At 43.9% G+C, this 18,789-nt stretch overlaps 1 protein-coding gene and 1 long non-coding RNA gene across 5 annotated transcripts in view; one reads left to right on the top strand and one right to left on the bottom strand.

Moving 5' to 3' along the window:
- Nucleotides 1–2,827: 2,827 nt before the first annotated feature.
- The window catches only part of LOC139046743 (gastrula zinc finger protein XlCGF57.1-like), a 65,239-nt gene continuing 49,277 nt past the window's right edge, over nucleotides 2,828–18,789 (bottom strand). For all 4 annotated transcript variants that reach the window (XM_070523859.1, XM_070523858.1, XM_070523856.1 and 1 more), the window contains 3 exons: nucleotides 16,293–16,511; nucleotides 6,723–6,941; nucleotides 2,828–4,112 (listed from right to left, as the gene is read on the bottom strand). In XM_070523859.1, the coding sequence (XP_070379960.1) occupies nucleotides 3,448–4,112; nucleotides 6,723–6,941; nucleotides 16,293–16,511 (1,103 nt within the window). In that variant the 3' untranslated portion in view covers nucleotides 2,828–3,447. The remainder of the gene's footprint in view (nucleotides 4,113–6,722; nucleotides 6,942–16,292; nucleotides 16,512–18,789) is intronic.
- LOC135913747 (uncharacterized) overlaps nucleotides 6,400–18,789 on the top strand; it is a 41,123-nt gene continuing 28,733 nt past the window's right edge. Inside the window, exon 1 of the long non-coding RNA XR_010568103.1 lies at nucleotides 6,400–6,479. This is a non-coding gene — a long non-coding RNA (uncharacterized lncRNA). The remainder of the gene's footprint in view (nucleotides 6,480–18,789) is intronic.

Raw genomic sequence — 18,789 nt, 5'->3', positions numbered from 1 at the left:
GCCGAACATTAAGATGGGCGGTACTTCCTTCGAAGCAGCAGGAGATGTATTACAACAAGCCAGTAAGAAATTGTGAGGGTTGGCCAGCAGGTTTCCCATGTTTTATTCACTCTTTATTGCTGTCGTTAAGAACTGAACAAAATGGTCTGCCAAGCGATCCAACCTTGGGCGATAAGGCGCTGTTGTGACGACGTGTGCACATCTCTTCAACAACAGTCTTGAACTCTGTTGATGTAAACTGTGGTCCCTTGTCAGATACGATTGCTTTCGGGTAACTAAAGCAGCAAAACATTTGCGCAGACGATGGATAGCTCCCTTGTTGGGTGTGTTTTTCATAATGCAGACTTCTGGCCATATAGAGCGAAACATCAACTGCAACAAAGAACATGGTCTGCCTGAAAGGCCCTGTAAAATTGATGTGCACTTGCTTCCGAAGAGTTGTTGGCTACGACCATGGGTGCAACGGGGCACTGTTAGGGGCATTATGCTGTTCTTGGCAAGGTTTGCATAGCGAGATTCAAGATAAGCATCAATAGGAGGCCAGAACGTGTAGCTGCAGGCCAATGTTTTGGATCGCACTATTCCTGGATGACCGTCATGAAGTTCCTGAAGAACCAGGGTCTTCAGATTTCAAGGCACCGCCACACGCACTCCCCAAAGAAGGCAGCCTTGATATGTGGTAAGCTGCGTCCACAAAATTAGGCCATCCTGCACTTGTGAGCTCGAGTATTCTGTAAAGAATTTGGTCTTGCTAGGTTGCGCATGCAATGTCCTTGTTTGTGATCGACATCGATTGCAAGCGTAGCGAGTCGACTGCTCCTTCTGCTTTGTCAGCGTGCACCTGATAACTGGCAAGCGCGAAAAACAGATCGCCTCTAAATTTTTGTTTGCCGATAGAAACTTCAAGGAGTACGTATAGGCAGGCAAAATAACAGCCCAACATTGAAGTCATGCTGCTGCCAAGGTAGGTATGCCAGACTGACCCCAAGATGGATTGCAGCAGTTTATGATCTGTTATCAGTGTGAAACAGCGTCTGTAAAGATAGTAGCGAAACTTCTTAATGCCTAAGATGATTGATAATGATTCTTTCTCGATCTGCCCATATTTTTCCTCTGCATCAGACGTCTCGGAAGCGCAAGTAACAGGACCGATACCATCAGCAAAAATGTGCGGAAGCACGGGGCATACCCCATAATGTGATGTGTCGCAAGCAATTTAAAGCATACTTTGTGGGTCATAATGGACCAGGACGTCTGTTGATGCCAGCGCAGCTTAGATGTCATCAAAGGATCTTTGGTGGGCACTTGTCCACGCGCATGCGTGGTTGTCCCGCAGTAGCTTGTACAAAGAATTGGCCAGCATGGCTAGCCGAGGCAGGAATTTACCTTAGTAGTTTACAGCTCTGAGCAAAGAACGAAGCTGCTGCTTGTTTGCCGGTGCTTGTGCGGCTACAATGGCATTAGTCTTTTTGGTGGTGGGATGTATGCCATCTGCACTCAGTCGCCAGCTCGTGGAGGCCATGGATGTGCCATGAATAGGCCGAGCTGGCTTGGCAACTGTGGCGAGCCGACTTTTGCTAATGCCCAGCTGCTATTTGTTGACGTCACCACATGAAGTCATGGCAAAACGAAATGTGTAATTTAGAGAAGCTAAAATCCACTCGAGGTTGAGGTTAACTCTTGTTTTCCTTGTATCTTGAATATTTTATGAGTGATAACATGGGTTTGTGTCGGTTGATTTTCATCACTTCTTTTGCTCTTTATTTAAGACACATTCAGAATAGATACTAAACAAATATGGTGACCCAGAAGTAGTGTTTCAGGACCCCTTTAAGAGCATATGGGGAGACTCGTGCTATCTGATGCAGAACTCTTTGCTGTTTTCTCCATGTCTATAGATTTCTAATTCAAACTCTAGTTTGACACGGCTGTTGACCTCCTCTACAGTATCATGGTACTGTGTTTTGTCTCTGTCTGCTCAAGTAACCGGCCTGTGCAAAGGACTTGGAGCAGACGGTGCAATGGTTTGGTCGATCGCCTGTAAGGTATTGCTCCACACCACTCTTCAACAAGAATTTTAGAGTGCATGAAGGGTATTGAAAAGGCTTCCTGTCCATGTGAGTTTGCAGGTGTTCCTTCATGCTGGACTTAAGAGGAAGCTTTAGCTCGGGCCCAACTGTGATGTGGCCTATTCAAATACATGTAAAATGCAAAAACGCCTTTCCAATATAACATCCAGACCAATTTTAATGAAATTTGTTGCATTTGAGAGAGAAAGGTAAATTCTAGTGGCTGTTAGAAGCGTAATTTTCCTTAGGGGGCTGAATGTCATGAAAAGGATTTTCAAAAATATGACAGATCGAAAAAAAAAATATATGCACAGAATTTATAAATTAATAGCTCTCCATAAAAAACAGATATCGCCGTTCTATAAACGACATCCATTAGATTAGATTCATTAGATCATTCAAAGCGGACAAATTCAATATGTAAATTTATATCTTACGTGAATGTGTTACATTGTGTACAAGAGTTCTGAAAAAGCTGTATTTCCCTATTACTAAATTTTGTTATACTCATGTGTAACATAACAATTTTGTCTGCTTGAGATGTACTTTCACATAAAATTCACAGAATTACATAATTTTTCCTTGCTGAGTTCAAGATTTGTAAACTATATAGTTTGGCTTTCTGAAAATTATCGATATTTGCCAATAGATAATAAAAAATTTACGATCTAAATCAGAAATTGGAAATGAACATTTACTAGATTTTAAGTTTTTCTTTTAAATGAAACAAACCTCGTCAAATTTGGTGCAGTGGTTGCCGCGAAAAAGGAATTTTACTCTTACATATATGTAGCCAGGAGCCTCCGAGCTAAAACGTCCTCTTAACCCTTTGAGACGCTGTCTACACAATTGTGCACAGCAGGAGAGTGCCTCAATAGCAAAAGCACTAATGAAAGTAATGGTATTTAAAATGTGTTTCATACATATTGAAATGCTTATTATTGGAACTGTGCTGCAATTTTGAATAACGTGCAGAATGTTTTAGGAAAATGAGTGGGAAGGTAGATGGCTGAGTGTTTTTACTCTGTGTCAGTATGTTGTAGGTAGCGGGTTCACATCTTTCATTGTTTTTTGCAATGCCATGCACCAGGCATAAATTTCAAGTGGCTCGATAAGTGCTCTTCAAGCTTTTCACAACACAAAATAATGCATGTACTCATATTGTGTGTTCCTGTAGCGAGCTTTCGCATGGCGTAGAAATTTTGTAAACTTGACAAAACTCGCTAAACAATTGAAAATTCTTAATCTTTTCTGCAGCTGTACATTTTCTATGATTCTGAAGATGCAAGAGATGTGGTGAAAGCCACATTTCAATCAACTGGATAAAGTGGCGTCTGAAAGGGATAAGCGAGAGTCTTTGAGGGCATGAAGAGCACTGTCATGGCTTGTCAGTTTTGCGGGTACGCAGGTGGATTTTCAGGTGGGTTGTCAGGTTGGTCTTTCGTGCGAAGCTCTGAGGGCATGAAGGGCATTGAAATGGCTTGTCGCCTGTGTGGGTGCGCAAGTGGTCTTTCATACTGGACTTGCGCGAGAAGCTCCGAGAGCATGAAGGGCATTGAAATGGTTTCTCCTCTGTGTGGGTGCGCAGGTGGCCGTTCAAGCTGGTCTTATGCGAGAAGCTCTGAAGGCACGAAGGGCACTGCCATGGTTTCTCACCTGTGTGGATGCGCAGGTGGGCTTTCAGGTGGGTCTTTCGTAAAAAGCTCTGAAGGCACGAAGGGCACTGAAATGGCCTCTCGCCTGTGTGGGTGCGCAGGTGTTCTTTGACCTTGGACCTTTGAGAGAATCTCTGATGGCATGAAGGACATTGAAATGGTCGCTCGCCTGCGTGGACGCACAAGTGCCTCTTCAGGGTGTCTTTTTTTGAGAAGCTCTGAGGGCACAAATGGCACTTAAACGGACGCTCGCCAGTATGGACACTAGCATGTGCTCCCAGACGAAACAGTTTGTCCGGCTCATTGTCACAGAGATGATCTTGGCGGAGGCATCCCTGCTGTGAACTGTCACCGTTGGCTGTTGATGGAGAAATAGAAGGCCTCGATGCTGCACAAATGAAACAAAAGTAGTATTACGAAAGGAAAAATAATATATAACAGATACTAAACTTAACGATGATCTTTTTCTTTTTTTTATTTGGGAGGTCTTGAGCTTGATTTCAGGTACGATGGAACAAATGACACCAAGTGGTTTTTTATTATTTACTGAATATTTCTGCATCTGAATGCTTCACGACTCTGTGAAGTCCACCCGTACTAGTTATTTTTTTCAGTACGGTAAAGAATTATAAAATGGGAGGATTTGGAGTGTTTGAGGACTATAACGAATTTCTACAACCCTTGGAGGACAGTGTCAAAGAGCTTCGACTCAGCATGCTCTCTAATCCTCAACGAGCATTCGAGGTTTGAAGGCCATATTTGGCATTTTCAAAACTTACGATTCATTAGCATGACAAATTTCTCACATGAGACTTCATCAACAGGTTTCTTCTTGACCACATGCCGTACTCTGGCCACACTTTCTTAAGTTGAGAGAGTAAAGAGCCAGGTGGGACATACTGCATTTTTCTGGATATAACCAACCAACACATAGAACCCGCCTCCTTTTCAGGAAAGCCCAGAAAAATATATGTAATACCTCTGCAAGATTAAAAAGATTGGCAGACAATTAAGACTGCTTACGTATGGGAATGCAAAAGCATTATAGTCCCTTTGATGAAATGTTTTTCTTCCACACGTTCCTTGTCCGCACAAGCTCTCGCATGTGCCATAACTGTGCCTCCATAAGGCTAAATCAAAACGTGCAAAGGGTCTAAATGAGTTCGCTTGTTCACGTGGAGTTCATAACTCCAAGTACCACTCAGCGGTGTTCAATTGGACATTAATGCTTTGTATTTCATACACTCGTAACGTTACCTCACCATCTCGCCATTAGCTGCACCGTCATGTGCCCAATGACTCGTGAACTAGGCCACACCTTTCGTATGGCGCGACGTGTACAATGACACATGCACTAAGCCAACTAAGCCTTTAGACAACGAGAAGCGTGGAATCACTGTGCCATTGGGGAAGTATGCTCGTCTGACATCTCGGAGGTCAGTGTTCGATTCTCACTGACCAAAAATTACAAAATTTTCGTTTTGAAGCCCTTGATTTACTTTGTATACGGGAGCCTCCCTTAGAATTCGAAGTCAATCCAAGCATTTTCTGACATTTTGTTACTCTTTGCACTGTTGGCAATGTTTCGTATGATCACGCGGTGTGGCTGCTGCCGCTGGCATATTTTAGCGTAATGGGGCATACAATGCTTTCGCATAAAAAATTACGTGCATGTAACCCATCGAAATAAGTGCATACAACACTCAAATCTTTAGAAGAACAGTTGCCTCTTGGGGATAAACGATTTGTCCATGTAGCTTCTTTTTGAAATACAGAACCTTCTTTTTGAGTGATCTCACGATTCTTTATATGAGAAAACTACTTGGTGACCTGAGCTTTACTCTGTGTCATCCTTATAGGCTTAACAAAGTATGACAACATCTTCAGTTGCAGTTTTGCTCAAAGTGAGAACAATTTGACATGCAATAAATTCTGCTCCTTGAGCTCTGTCATCACAAAATTGTGGCAAATGAATGCTGAAATGGACAACAAACAGCCTAAGCAAACCTGTTTAAGTCATTGATGTATGGGGTTTTATCGCACAAGGCTCATTACTCTCAAGAGTACAAACTGGAAATAGGCAATTCCCTATAAGCACTGCTGGGTAGGTGTAGCCCTTGATCATGAACTGGATCTGATTGCCAGAGGCATGACTGTCTGGCTGAGCCATAAATTATGCAACCAGTCCATTCTACTGTGCCCTAAGGAACGATAGGTACAGGGTGTTTCAGCGAACACTTTCAAAAAATCCCAAAGGTAGGTTTTTCAAGAAAAATAATAGGAATTCTCTTAAGGAGCAAGCTTTCAAGTTCGGCGGACAGTAAATTATGAGAAACATGTAATTACATAGTTAATTACCTAAAATGACATAACGATATTTTTAATTAGCAACTTTCGGATGCTATTGCAAATGGCAAGTTTGTAGCCATGGAGATGAGGGTGCCGTATTAGTTTTTAAAGCAAAGAAAAAGTCTCTCCGTAAAGCCTTGCAGCATGCGAAAATCAAGTTTTTTTTTTCCCGCATGAAACCGAAATGCGGCGAACATTGTGTGCCGGAAATCTAGTGCAAATGCAACATCCGCTGATGACGTGTTGCGCTGACTGCGGTGCACAATTCGAAATGTCTGTGGTGATTCCCAAGGCTAGGGAGCCTCAACGCTCAGCTTAGGCCATGGCTGGCATTTTATTTTGTTGGTAGGTGCAAGAAAGAGGCCAGCCATCGCCCACTGCACGATCACATGTTCTAGGAGTTCTGGTAGGCATTACCAGCAGGTTTGCTCTTTCTTTCTTTGTTTCGACCACATCTGACGTTACTACCTGACAAGCTAGATGTGAGGAGTCACTAGATGTTCATTTATTCGTTAGGTTCATGTGCTGTTCATTTATAATGAAGGGCACTGAAATGGCTTCTCGCCTGTGTGGGTGTGCAGGTGTTGCTTGACCTTGGACCTTTGCGAAAATCTCTGAAGGCATGAAGGACAATGAAATGGTCGCTCACCTTTGTGGATGCACAAGTGCCTCTTCAGGGTATCTCTTCTTGAGAAGCTTCGAGGGCACAAGTGGCACTTGAACAGACGCTTGCCAGTATGGACATTGGCATGTGCTTCCAGACAAAACCGTTTGTCAGTCTCATAGTCACAGGTGTGATCTTGGCGGAGGCATCCCTTCTGTGAACTGTCACCGTTGGCTGTTGATGGAGAAATAGAAGGCCTCGATGCTGCACAAATGAAACAAAAGTAGTATTATGAAAGGAAAAAGAATATATAACTGATACCAAAGTTAATGATGAGTTTTTTCTTTTCTTTATGTGGGAGGTCTTGAAGTTGATTTCAGGTATGATGGAACAAATTACGCCTGGCGTTTCTTTATGATTTACTGAATATTTCTGCATCTGAATGCTTTATGACTCTGTGAAGTCCACCCGTACAAGCTATTTCTTTAAGAACGGTTAAGAATTATAATATGGGAGGATTTGGAGTGTTTGAGGAATATCACGGATTTCTGCAACCCTAGGAGGACAGTGTCAAAGAGCTTCGGCTCAGCTTGGCATTTTCAAAACTTACGATTCACTAGCATGACAAATTTCTGACAAAGTGTCAGAAATGCTATCCATAAGTGCAGCAATCCAGGAACCTTTGCGTTGCTTTACAGCCATGTTGACATGCACAGGCGAAAAACGTCGATTCAATGACTGAAATGCAAGTCATGTCACTTGGTGTGGGCGACCGAAAAGAGGGCATCCGCGTCGGTGTGTTTACGGCCAGACCGGTAAATGACGCGTATGTCAAAGTCTTGTAACCGTAGAGCCCATCATGCAAGGCGGCCAGACAGATCTTTTAAAGTCGATAACCAGCATAGAGCATGGTTATCTGTAACGACGTCGAAGGGGTGGCCGTACAGGTAGGGTTGGAATTCTCCAACCCTACCTGACAAAGGGCACAGACATGATGATGATAATATACAAATTATGAAGAAGTGCACAATAAATGCCAACATTAACTTTCACCGCATGAGAGCGGCCATCCTGGCCGCAGGCTATGGGTACAGGGAACACCGCGTGAAGGGCTTCATATTAGAAACGTGGACACCTTGGTAGAGCGGCTATAACGGTCAGTTGAGGGAGCAACAGGGGTCACACGATAATTAATGGGAGAAGTCATTTCCAGGACCATGTATGGTTCAATAAAGCGAGACTAAAACTTCTCACACAACAGTGAATTCCTATGTGTCCCTGTATAGACCGGTGCACATTGTAATAAACCAGTTGGAAGTCAGCACTCTGTTCCTTTATCTGGCCGGCTCAGCTTGTTTCTTCCTTTGTATGTTGCGCTGCAACAGTTCTAGGATGTTGTTTGCATTTTCGATAGCCTTTGAGTCGCGATTCAGAGAGAGAGCCTGGAAAATCGAACGACAACACTATGAAACATTAAAAATTTTGGTCGTTGTTACACGTTGACCCTATAGAGCGTTGTGGTACCATGGCAGAGTTCGAAAAATCAGTCAGCGAATTTATTATTTTTACGCTGTGACAAAGAACAGATACGAATTTTACTTAGTGCTAGTAAAGATTATGTAAGCCATTTTGCAAATCTTATGCTCCAACAGCATGCAACTGATTTACCAAGGAGAGGCTGGGCCTGGGTCAGGTGTTGGAAAATGCCTTTAGCACATGCTTCCTCTGTTTGCCATCTATACTGTGAATCAAAATAAGGAAGTTTTCCTGTTTGTAGTAGTCAAAATAGAGAGTCACCATTTCTGTTGTTCCTGTGGCCAACACACCAACTTTGCAAGTTTCTTAATATAGCTACGGGTGCAAAAATATCACTTCCAGGTTTGACTTCATTATTGCATTTGCAAACAATGCGACAACATAGGTGGAAGTGTACAGCAGTATTGCGGCAGTGCACCGTCCGCACAATTAGAAACAGTGTAAATGTCGATTTTAACTGGAAACTTTGATGCTCAACGGCTACCCTGTTGACAGTGAATGTGAAGACATTGTGGCGGGATTTCTCTGTGAGCACTGTGCATGAGTTCTACTGATGAACGCAGATTGAATTCATTGTAAAGGCAGTTCAGTTTCCTCACTAGTGTCTCGCTTCTCAAAGTGAAAAAGCTTGACTTTTCACATCGGCAAAGGTGGATGAGGTTTTTAGCACATTGTAACAAGAGTACTGCAAAACAGCAAATGTCCTCTGAGATAAATTTGTGGTACAGAAGAGGCCACGTCGACCACTGCAGTCTGAAAACACTGTGCAAAGAAACTGAAGCTGCCATCGAATGCAGAGGATCAAACCGACTACGCCCAGCAGTCACCAGAAAAGACCTACAGGTCGGCTGAAGTGATAGCTGGCGTGCACATAAGATGCCCAATACTTGCTGCTCATTGCCTGATGGCAGTGTTGCGCATGCCTAGTATTGCTTAGTAATGTGCTGCGGGAATGTTGTGACTTAAAGCTGTTGTTGTAGCGGGTGGCAGAGTGACGGAGACGATCCAAGAGGACATACCGCACTGTTTTATGTCAGTGACTACTATATATATAGGCTGCTTGTCTATGATGTAACCTAAAAAGAACAAATCATGTTTGATACGTCTGGCACAGTGCTTCATATCACTTGTCCCTTTCTTTTAAAACTGCAGTCTTTGCACGGGTCTTCATTGTCGGAAGGATGCGCCAAAGAACGGGGACGTAAAAAAAGCACTCGCACGGTGACAAACTATATGGACATGAGCAGCAGTTCTGCCCGGTTCTGCAAGATAGGGTCTGTTCGATGCGCCTGCACCACTGTGAACCAGTTCACGGCGGTTCACGAGAAGTTCAGAAACTGTGCAGCTCGATTCCGGAGGTGCGCACTCAGCGAAACACTTGAAACGAATGCAAAGGTGCAGATGCGGTGTAGGTGTTATGCTATGTCAGACCAATGTGCACGGAGTGCGTAAGCTTGAGAGGCCCCGAACTGCAGGTATGATCGGTTTCTGGGGTGTAAATACACACCACAGGTCTATTCGATTCAGTCAAGTTTCTGTGTACCTTCTGCACCTATTTACGGTGCACTGCACTTAGACCCTCGATTCCCCGAGGTGCAGCGGTGCATCCTGCACACCCGTGCTCGATTGAACGGGGAGCAAGGCAAGGTGCCGCCGCGGTGCAGTGCACCCTTGAACCTTGCGGCGAGTTGGTGCAGCCCGGCGCACCATGACTGGCACCCCCCGCAGCTTTTCGTTTGTGGTGCCATGCACCTTTTTCTGAATCGAACAAACCTCACAGTTGCGTAGACACATCAGAAGTGGGTAAGCAGGGTTTTAACGGTGCTTGCGCCCGTGTGCTGTGTCGTCTGCTTCGCACCTGTGTCCCTGAACCAAGTCAGCACCGACAGTGGAGCGGGTGCAGCAAAATCATGAACCAGCCTTGCACCTTTCCTGCACCTTTTGAAACGAACGTCGTGGTTCTGCGGTCGCCATTGCTGCACCGCTGGAACGAATGGCAGGGTGCAGCACCTCGCGAACTGGTCCAAGTGGTACCCAGAGTTTTCATGTGACGTCACACCAGCCACTTCCGCCGATGTCCGCCATTGCCAGGTACTGAAGCTGGGCCGTTTCTCCCCGGCTCAGAAATGGTTAGTTAACGTGCCATACATACTCTTTAGGAGCAGGAAACTTTCGATCAGCAATGTCGCTAGCAGAACCGAGAACGTGCTCGTATACGCCGTGCCGATGCTGCAGCCTGGGGACAAGCACAGGCTCATGCAGCTGAGCGCAAGCAGAAACTGCGTACTGAGCATCCGAAAGCCCTGTCAAGCTGTCGTTTAATGAACCGTCGTGATTAACCCAGTAATAGACACCGGAGCCGCACGTTTCAGCTTTGCTTGTTACGGAGTGCATGGGCGGTGTTTTTTTTTTTTTGCTAAATTGTTGAGTTCTTAAAATATAGCTACGCCATTTGCAGTTTCCTGTGCCACTGCCTTGGTCATATGCAAATCAAGCTTTGGACATATTCAAATCAACGTGTTTTTAGCCAAGAGTACTTTTCGAATGTGAAATGATGCATTTGCACCACTAGTGTCGTCACCCATTTACAACACAGTCCATCAGTCATTTGGTCACTGGGACACCACCCAACGCAATGTACTCACTCGCACACTTGAAATTTCCTAACTATCCGTGAGATCAGCATGCCTCTCAAGAAGCTGCTTTGCATCCACCCTTCCTAGCTTCACCACAAGACATTCTGTGTGTCTAATTGCATAGCATGCTTGTACTGCGGCGAAGCTAACCTTACGAAACCAAATTTCGCTACACTTTTTAGAATCTTCCCTCTCTACCAGCCACTACCAAACTCTAGTCGGTACGTCGCTTGGCAGAGGTCTTACCAGCTAATTCTCCTCTGTTTGGAATGGGGGAGACTCACATACATGAAAACAGCCAAGGAAAGCAGTTGCCCTGATGAAGGCACGCTCCCGTGTCGAAACGTTTCCACAAGCCTATTTGACCACCATTATCACCGCAACATATTTGTTTATTGCGGTGAGGCATGCCAAGAATGAAAGGTTCACATGAATCGGGAATGTAGGGTTTCAGTCAGCGACGAACGTAATGATTTTTGCGAGAGGATGATGTTTTGACAACTTTTGTTGGTTGAAGCCATACATGCCAGTTTAGCTCGTCACTATGAATATGCATTACCGCAATACAGAAGATGCCTCACTGCAGGACGCGACAGCCATAGTTAGCCAAGACCTTAGGCGACAGGTTCACCCTTGCCGCTATTAGCATATCTCTGGAAAACACAGTGTATTGCGGTGAAACATACTAGCACATTTATCAGTTTAGAATGCGCAAAGACCTTTGCTTTTCACTTTTGTGATGCACTAGGTATAATGAGGACATATTCACTGCTAAAAACATCCACATTGAAATGAAGACATGAACATTGATGTCGGCATGTGTGATGTTTTATCCTTTTGCTTTGTTGTGTATGTCATACTGCCATTATTAAATTTTCCTCTAATTTTGAAAGGTGCCAACGTGCATAACATCACATTGCAAGGAGACTGTGTAATTAGTGTTCAAAGACCAGTGTGATGGCTTTTCTGAAGAGAGGTTGAGGTTAAGCTGCAGTTAATATTTTTTTTAGAGGGGTAGTTTTTCGTGAAGAAATCGCATATCAGAAGACAGACCTGTGGTACCCCGGGTTTGAGCATGTAACGATGGAAATGATGCAGAATACATTATATTCTTTTTTTTTTGCCTGAAACCAAGAACAAGCTGAAATATGTAACATATCTTAAATAGCACCCATGAGCAACTGCAAGCTGCGCACACCTAAACTCAAAACACACAATTCTCTTGCTTCAGTCCAAGGAGGCTTTTAGCTGCTTTGTTGAAGCCTCAAGTACCTTCTCAGTGGCACAGTAATTTCTGTCTACCTTTCGCTCAAGTGTGCTCTATACATAAGAGCGATTTACACTTGCAACTGGGCAGCAGCCTAACCTTGGCAGACCAGTGGTAGGGCATATTTTATAAAACTAGGTGACGCATAGCATTACCAGTCTGAGAAGAGACCTGTTTAAATATGAGTCACCTTATATACCCTTTAATAAAAATCTAGCACAATTAGATCCTAGATTTTAAATGCTGTATAATTTGTCTTGTTCACTGCAGCTGCAGTTGGCTCCTGTCCAAATGTGAGCGCAGTTATGCATAGCTCATCGGGGAAAATGTTTATTTACATACCTTTTTTTTATCTCGCCTACAATCAAGAGTAAATGTATATAGCAAATGAATCTGCTGTGCATGAACCTAATTTGCATTTCCACGTTCAACAGCACAGTACATGTAGCTTGTGTTGGTTCATTCAAACTATGCATTATTACAGCCTTTAACTGTATATATTATGGTGTGAGAGCAGACAAATGGATATGCAAAGACAGTTGGGCATGCTAAAACAGCATCATTTTCTATGTGAAAAGGTGACATACACAAAATGAGACAGAACACATGCGCTTTCATCTTTTCTTGCACACAAAAACGCTGGAGCAATAAGGCCTTTTTCACTGTGCCATCTTTGTTCTCAAAGGTAATTCTTATTTATTGGATTACCTCTTACGCCATGTTTATTTTCTTGAGTGATTTTTTAACATTAATGTTTAAAACTTCTTTTCATTTTCATAGACTGAACATACCATGTATTCTATTGACTTCCCTGTAGAGGATACTTCCACTTGGCATGGAGTGATAAAGCAGAACAGTGTACTTTTATTAAAAGCACAGATTTTAGCAGTATAACAGCAGTTCATCAAAAACATGTCTGCTGTAAAGAAAGTGTTCCTACCCACATTCCTTGTTTAGTTATGCTTTGTATCCCTGTATTCTGCTCAGCTAAACCACTTATATTAGGAATTTATCATGATAAGTGCTCATGAGCGTTTTAAGGAACAGCATTGAACCCTTTTGTACTGGTCCACTGGTAAAATATATACATGCAGCAAAATTGAAATAGGAGGAGAAATAGCAAACACCAATGCTTCATGCGGCACTTCTCAGACTTGTATGTCACCAATTTTCGCATAAAACAATATACTCAGAGCATAGTAGCACTAGCACATCATCCTCATTCTCACAAGCCAGCGTGCAGCCCATATCTCTCTCTCTCCCCACTGAGCTTAGCTGCTGGCCATCACTTTACTTCTCCTGGAGCCCCGAATACAATAAAATGCTAAAATCACTGCATTGCATGCTGTCATGACAGTACTAAATTAACAAGAACATACAATGAACACTAAAAAAACACAGGCATTTATTTGTGCTCTGATGCCAAGTAAACTCTTAAAATGAGTACCTATTTGTGAAAAAAAGCATGAATAGAACAATATCAGATGAGCCAACACCATACATAGCAGAACCTAGAGGCAACGAATACATGAGCCTAACAGAAAAAGTTCATATGCAAAAAAATAGAACAATGCTAAAACAATTACTCACACAGATGTAGGAAAAATTCAAAAACGTAAAGCCAATAAAGATATCACACATTCTAAAGCTGCTAGATAGCAACAATGCAAATACAGACAAATCTCACTTTACAAAACCAGCGATGTAACAAAATCTTTGTTTGATTTCACCGTGACATGGTACAGAGAAAAAATTGGACAAGAACATTGTTCATGTAGGCCTTTTTGACGCACATTTTTTGCCTTAGTGCGCAGTGGTGTTCAAGAGATTTTCTAAAAGGTGCATTTGCCAACAAAATAAATAAAGTGATAAAAAGCCTGCACAAACCCAATCTGCAATTTCCAGCAACGGCTTGCACTGAGCACACCACATTTATCAGAAAGTTCTTGGGGAGTTTTATTACACAGCGGCTCATTTACTTGCACTGATAGTAGCAGCCAGATGTAACAAGGAGGATAGATATAGCAGCAAGACCACTATAGGTATAAACTTGTATCGATCCGTTTTTATATTTGTCAGAAGAGCCATGTATAAGTTTAGCTTTGTTTCCTCCATGCGGTTAAATTTCTGTGTATGGCCTTCTGTGGTGAATTTGTTCGTGACCGGCTGATGACCAGATCTCGGGTATTTTCAAGATGCCTTCCTGTAGTTTCACTCAAGTGAAAGTCATATTTTCTGGCAATAAACATTTCCTTCTTTGGTGGCCAGATGTGTCACTATGCTGCTCTGTTGGACCTCTGTTGACGCTGGCACAGCGTTGATGCCATCAAAGGATCTTTGGTGGGCACTTGTCAACGCCCACATCCGGTTGTCACACAATAGTCTGCACAAGGGATGGGCCAGCACGGACACTAGAGGAAGGAATTTACCGCAGTAGTTTACAGCTCCAAGCAAAGAACGAAGGTGCTGCTTGTTCTCTGGTGGTGGCGTGGCTACAATGGCATCTGTCTAGTCTGTTGTGAAATGTATGCCATCTGCGTTCAGTCACCAGATCGTGGAGGCCATGGGTACGCCATGAATAGGCTGAGCAGACTTGGCAACTGTGGTGTGCCGACTTTTGCCAACGCACTGCTGCTACTTGTCCATGTCATAACATGAAGTCATGGCAAAGTGGAGGTTGAGCTAAACTTGTTTTCCTTGTAAATCTTGAAATTCTTTAAGAGCGACGTGTTTGTGTGGGTCGATTTTCATTATTTCTATTGCTCTTTGTCTTATGACATGCTGACAATAGATCTAGAGTGATTATGGTGACACAAAGAAACCATTCCAGGGCCTTTTTAAGAGCACATAGGGACACTTGTCCTATATGATGCAGCAGAACACCCTGTAGCATTCTCCATATCTATAGATTTCCAAGTTCAACCCCTGTTGTGCTGTGTCCTCTTAGGTCGGCTCAAGTAATCAGCAAGTGCAAAGGAACTGGAGCAGGTGGCAGAACAGTAAGGTCAGTCACCTATATGAATGCTCATTAGTTGCTTCACGGCACTCTTCAGCGAGAATTTCATAGTGTATGAAGGGCAACGAAATGGCTCATCGCCTGCATGGGTGTGCAGTTGTTCCTTCATGTTGGACTTGCATGAGAAGCTCCGAGAGCATGAAGTGCAATGAAATGGCTTCTAGCCTACATGGGAGTTCCTTCATGCTGGACTTATGCAAGAAGCTTTGCATGCATGAGGGATACTCAAATGGCTTCTTTGCTGTGTGGGCGTGCAGGTGGTCTTTCAGGTCTGGCTTCTGTGAGAACCTCTGATGACACAGAGGGCATTGAAATGGCTTCTCATTTGTGTGGTTTTGCAGGCAGTCTTTCATGCTGGACTTATACGAGAAGCTCCATGGCAGGATATTGCCATGGCTTCTAACCTGTGTGGGTGCACAAGTGCTTTTTCATGTTGGGCTTATGCGCGAAGCTTTGAGGTCATGAAGGGTATTGAAATGGCTTCTCGCCTGTGTGGGTGAGTAGCTGGGCTTTTATACTGGACTTTTGTGAGAAACCTTGAGGGCATCAAGGGCATTGAAATGGCCTCTCGCGTGTGTGGATGCGTAGGTGGTTTTTCATGCTGGACTTAACCGAGAAACTTTGAGGGCATAAAGTGCATTGATATGGCTTCTCGCCTGTGTGCGTGCGCAGGTGGACTTGCAGGTTGGACTTTTGTGAGAAGCTCCGAGGGCATGAAGGGCACTGAAATGGCTTTTCACCAGTGTGGGTGCGCATGTGGATTTTCATTTCGTCGCTTCGCGAGAAGCTCTGAGGGCATGAAGGGCACTGAAATGGCTTCTCACCTGTGTGTCCGCGCAAGTGCTTTTTCAAGCTGCACTTATAGGAGAAGCTTTGAGGGCATAAATGGCATTGAAATGGTTTCTTGCCTGTGTGGGTGTGCAGGTGGGCTTTCATGCTGGACTTATGTGAGAACCTTTGAGGGCATGAAGGGCACTGAAATGGCTTCTCACCAGTGTGGGTGCGCATGTGGCTTTTCACTACGCTCTTTTGCGAGAAGCTTTGAGGGCATGAAGGGCATTGAAATGGCTTCTCGCCTGTGTGCGTGCGCAGGTGGGCTGTCAGGTTGCCCTTTAATGCGAAGCTGCAAGGACACGAAGGGCACTGAAATGGCTTCTCACCGGTGTGGGTGCGCATGTGGCTTTTCAGGTAGTCTCTTGTTGAGAAGCTCTTACAGCACAAATCGCACTTAAACAGACGCTCGCCAGTAGAGACCATCCCGTGTGCTTCCAGACGAAACAGTTTACCAGCCTCATAGTCACAGAAATGGTCTTGTTGGAGGCATCCCTGCTGTGAATTTTCACTGTTGGCTGCTGATGGAGAAATAGAAGGCCTGGATGCTGTACAAATGAAACAAAAGTAGTATTACAAAATGCAAAAGAGAGAACACAGATACTAAAGCTAATGATGAGCTTTATATTTTTTTCATTTGGGAGGTCTTGAGGGTGCTTTAGGAGTGGTGGAACAAATGAAGCCGAGTGGTCCTTTTTTTTATATGCTTATTATTTGTGCACCTGAATGCTTCATGACTGTTTATGAAGTACACGCATATAAATTATTTTTCAGAAAAGTAAACAAGTACTAAGTGAGAGAAGCTGGAGTGTTTGAAGACATTCACAGCTTTCTACGATCCTTAGAGGACAGCATAAAAATGTTCCCACCCAGCTTGCTCTCCTATCTCCAACAAGCACTCGAGGTTTAAAGGCCATATTTGGCATTTGGAAAACTTATGGTTCACCGGCACGACAACTTTCTCATAAGACCTCATTAATGGGTTTCATCTTGATCACATGTGTAACTTCGGTAACATCTTTGTAAGTTGAGAATGTAAAAAGCCAGCTAGCACATGCTTTATTTTTCTGCGTATAATCCGCCAGCACGTAAAACCCAGAGCTCCTTTCAGTGTCACACAGAAAAAATATAAGCAATACCTCTGGGAGATTAATAAAATTTGGCACAGGCACCAAGACGGCTTACATGCGGGAACACGTTACAGTCCCCTTGGTGAATTTTTTTCCATGCGTTCCTTGTCTGCGCAAGCTCTTACTTGTGCTCCAACTGCGCCTCAATAAGGGCACATCAAAATGCACCAAGTGTTTCAATGCTTCCTGGCGAAGAATTCATAACTTGGACTGCTCAGCACCATTAAATTTGAGATTAATGCTTATTTTATACACTCATGACGTTACGCCACCTCCTGCCCACTGACTGCACAGTCCAGTGATGCATGCATTGGCCACAGCTTTCATACAACATGACATGTGCAATGATACACACACTAAGCACACCTTCAGCCAACCAGAACCGTAGGGCCACCAAGCTGTAGGGGAAGCGTGCTCGTGCCACATTTCACAAGCCCGGGGGGGGGGGGGGCGGGGGGTGTCAGCATTCTACTACGGTGGCTCCTGCATATCACGTGGCTAGTGTGGCGACACGCACCCTATTTTGAAGGCAATCTGTGGAGGGGACAGAGGCAAGTGCTGAGTGCTGGTAGCTTTGTGTACACTGCATTTCCACTGCTTAGTTCCAGTTGAAGCGAGGCAGCATGAAAGTCAATTCGCCCACAGCTGCTAGTGCGCTTCCTCACTGCAGCATTTCATTGAGTGTGCGTAGTGATCAAGTGACAGGTGCTCATGTTTGCTTGCGCGCGTCACTCTTTCTTAATTTAGTTAGTAAGCTAATGATTAAAATTTTATACAACTGATAAAACTATTATTCTTCATATAGCTGGTTCCTAATTTGCTATTGCAATCGATGTGTCGCCTTTCGGGCAAACATACTATTTACTTTAAAGCATTTTTACTTAATAAACCAGGGCGATTCCAAAGAACCTAATGTTCAACTTTTGGTAGACCGTAATATTATTCCAATATGTTTTTATTCCAGATCCGCCATTAGCCTTCGTGATAGGTCACAATGGCTCAGGCTCCGCCCATATGAGCATTAACAGATATTGGAATAGTTTTACGCTATACCAGCCTTGGCGAAAGAGATGCCCACCCTCTGGGCTCTCTGCAGCATGCGCCTCCCTGATATCTAGTTGGTTTTCAATACCCTCAGCCTGCTTTTCGTTCTTCTGCACCTCGGCTATAGGACGAGCCGAGCCTGCCAGATAAAGGAACAGAGCGCTGATTTCCAACAGGTTTATTAGCGAGTTGCATGAAATATATACCTAGAAGAAAGCATCAGGACAAGTCATCACAATACCTCACAAAACGTCACACCAATAGAAGGCTACACCATCATGGGTCACAGCATGCGCAATTTTGTCATGCAAGGTTAAACTAATAAACAAATCTTGTTTCCTGTGGAGATAGGCACAAAGATGGCGCGCTAACGCACATGCTGCCAGCCTTTGCTATGAGATCAGCTTCAATTGTCTCCTGTGTAAGTTGTGATCGGTGCTTGTTTAGCACTTCACACTGATTAAAATTCGGTTTACATCAACAGTCGCAACAGTGAATTCCTACGTGTCCCTGTATAGCCCGGTGCACATTGTAATAAACCAGATGGAAGTCAGCACTCTGTTTCTTTATCTGGCCGGCTCAGCTTGTTTCTTCCTTTGTATGTTGCGTTGCACCAGTTCTAGGATGTTGTTTGCATTTCTGGAAGCCTTTG

This window comes from Dermacentor albipictus, chromosome 8, assembly GCF_038994185.2.
Source record: "Dermacentor albipictus isolate Rhodes 1998 colony chromosome 8, USDA_Dalb.pri_finalv2, whole genome shotgun sequence".
Taxonomy (NCBI): Eukaryota; Metazoa; Arthropoda; class Arachnida; order Ixodida; family Ixodidae; genus Dermacentor; species Dermacentor albipictus.
This window is presented reverse-complemented; position numbering and strand designations above follow the sequence as displayed.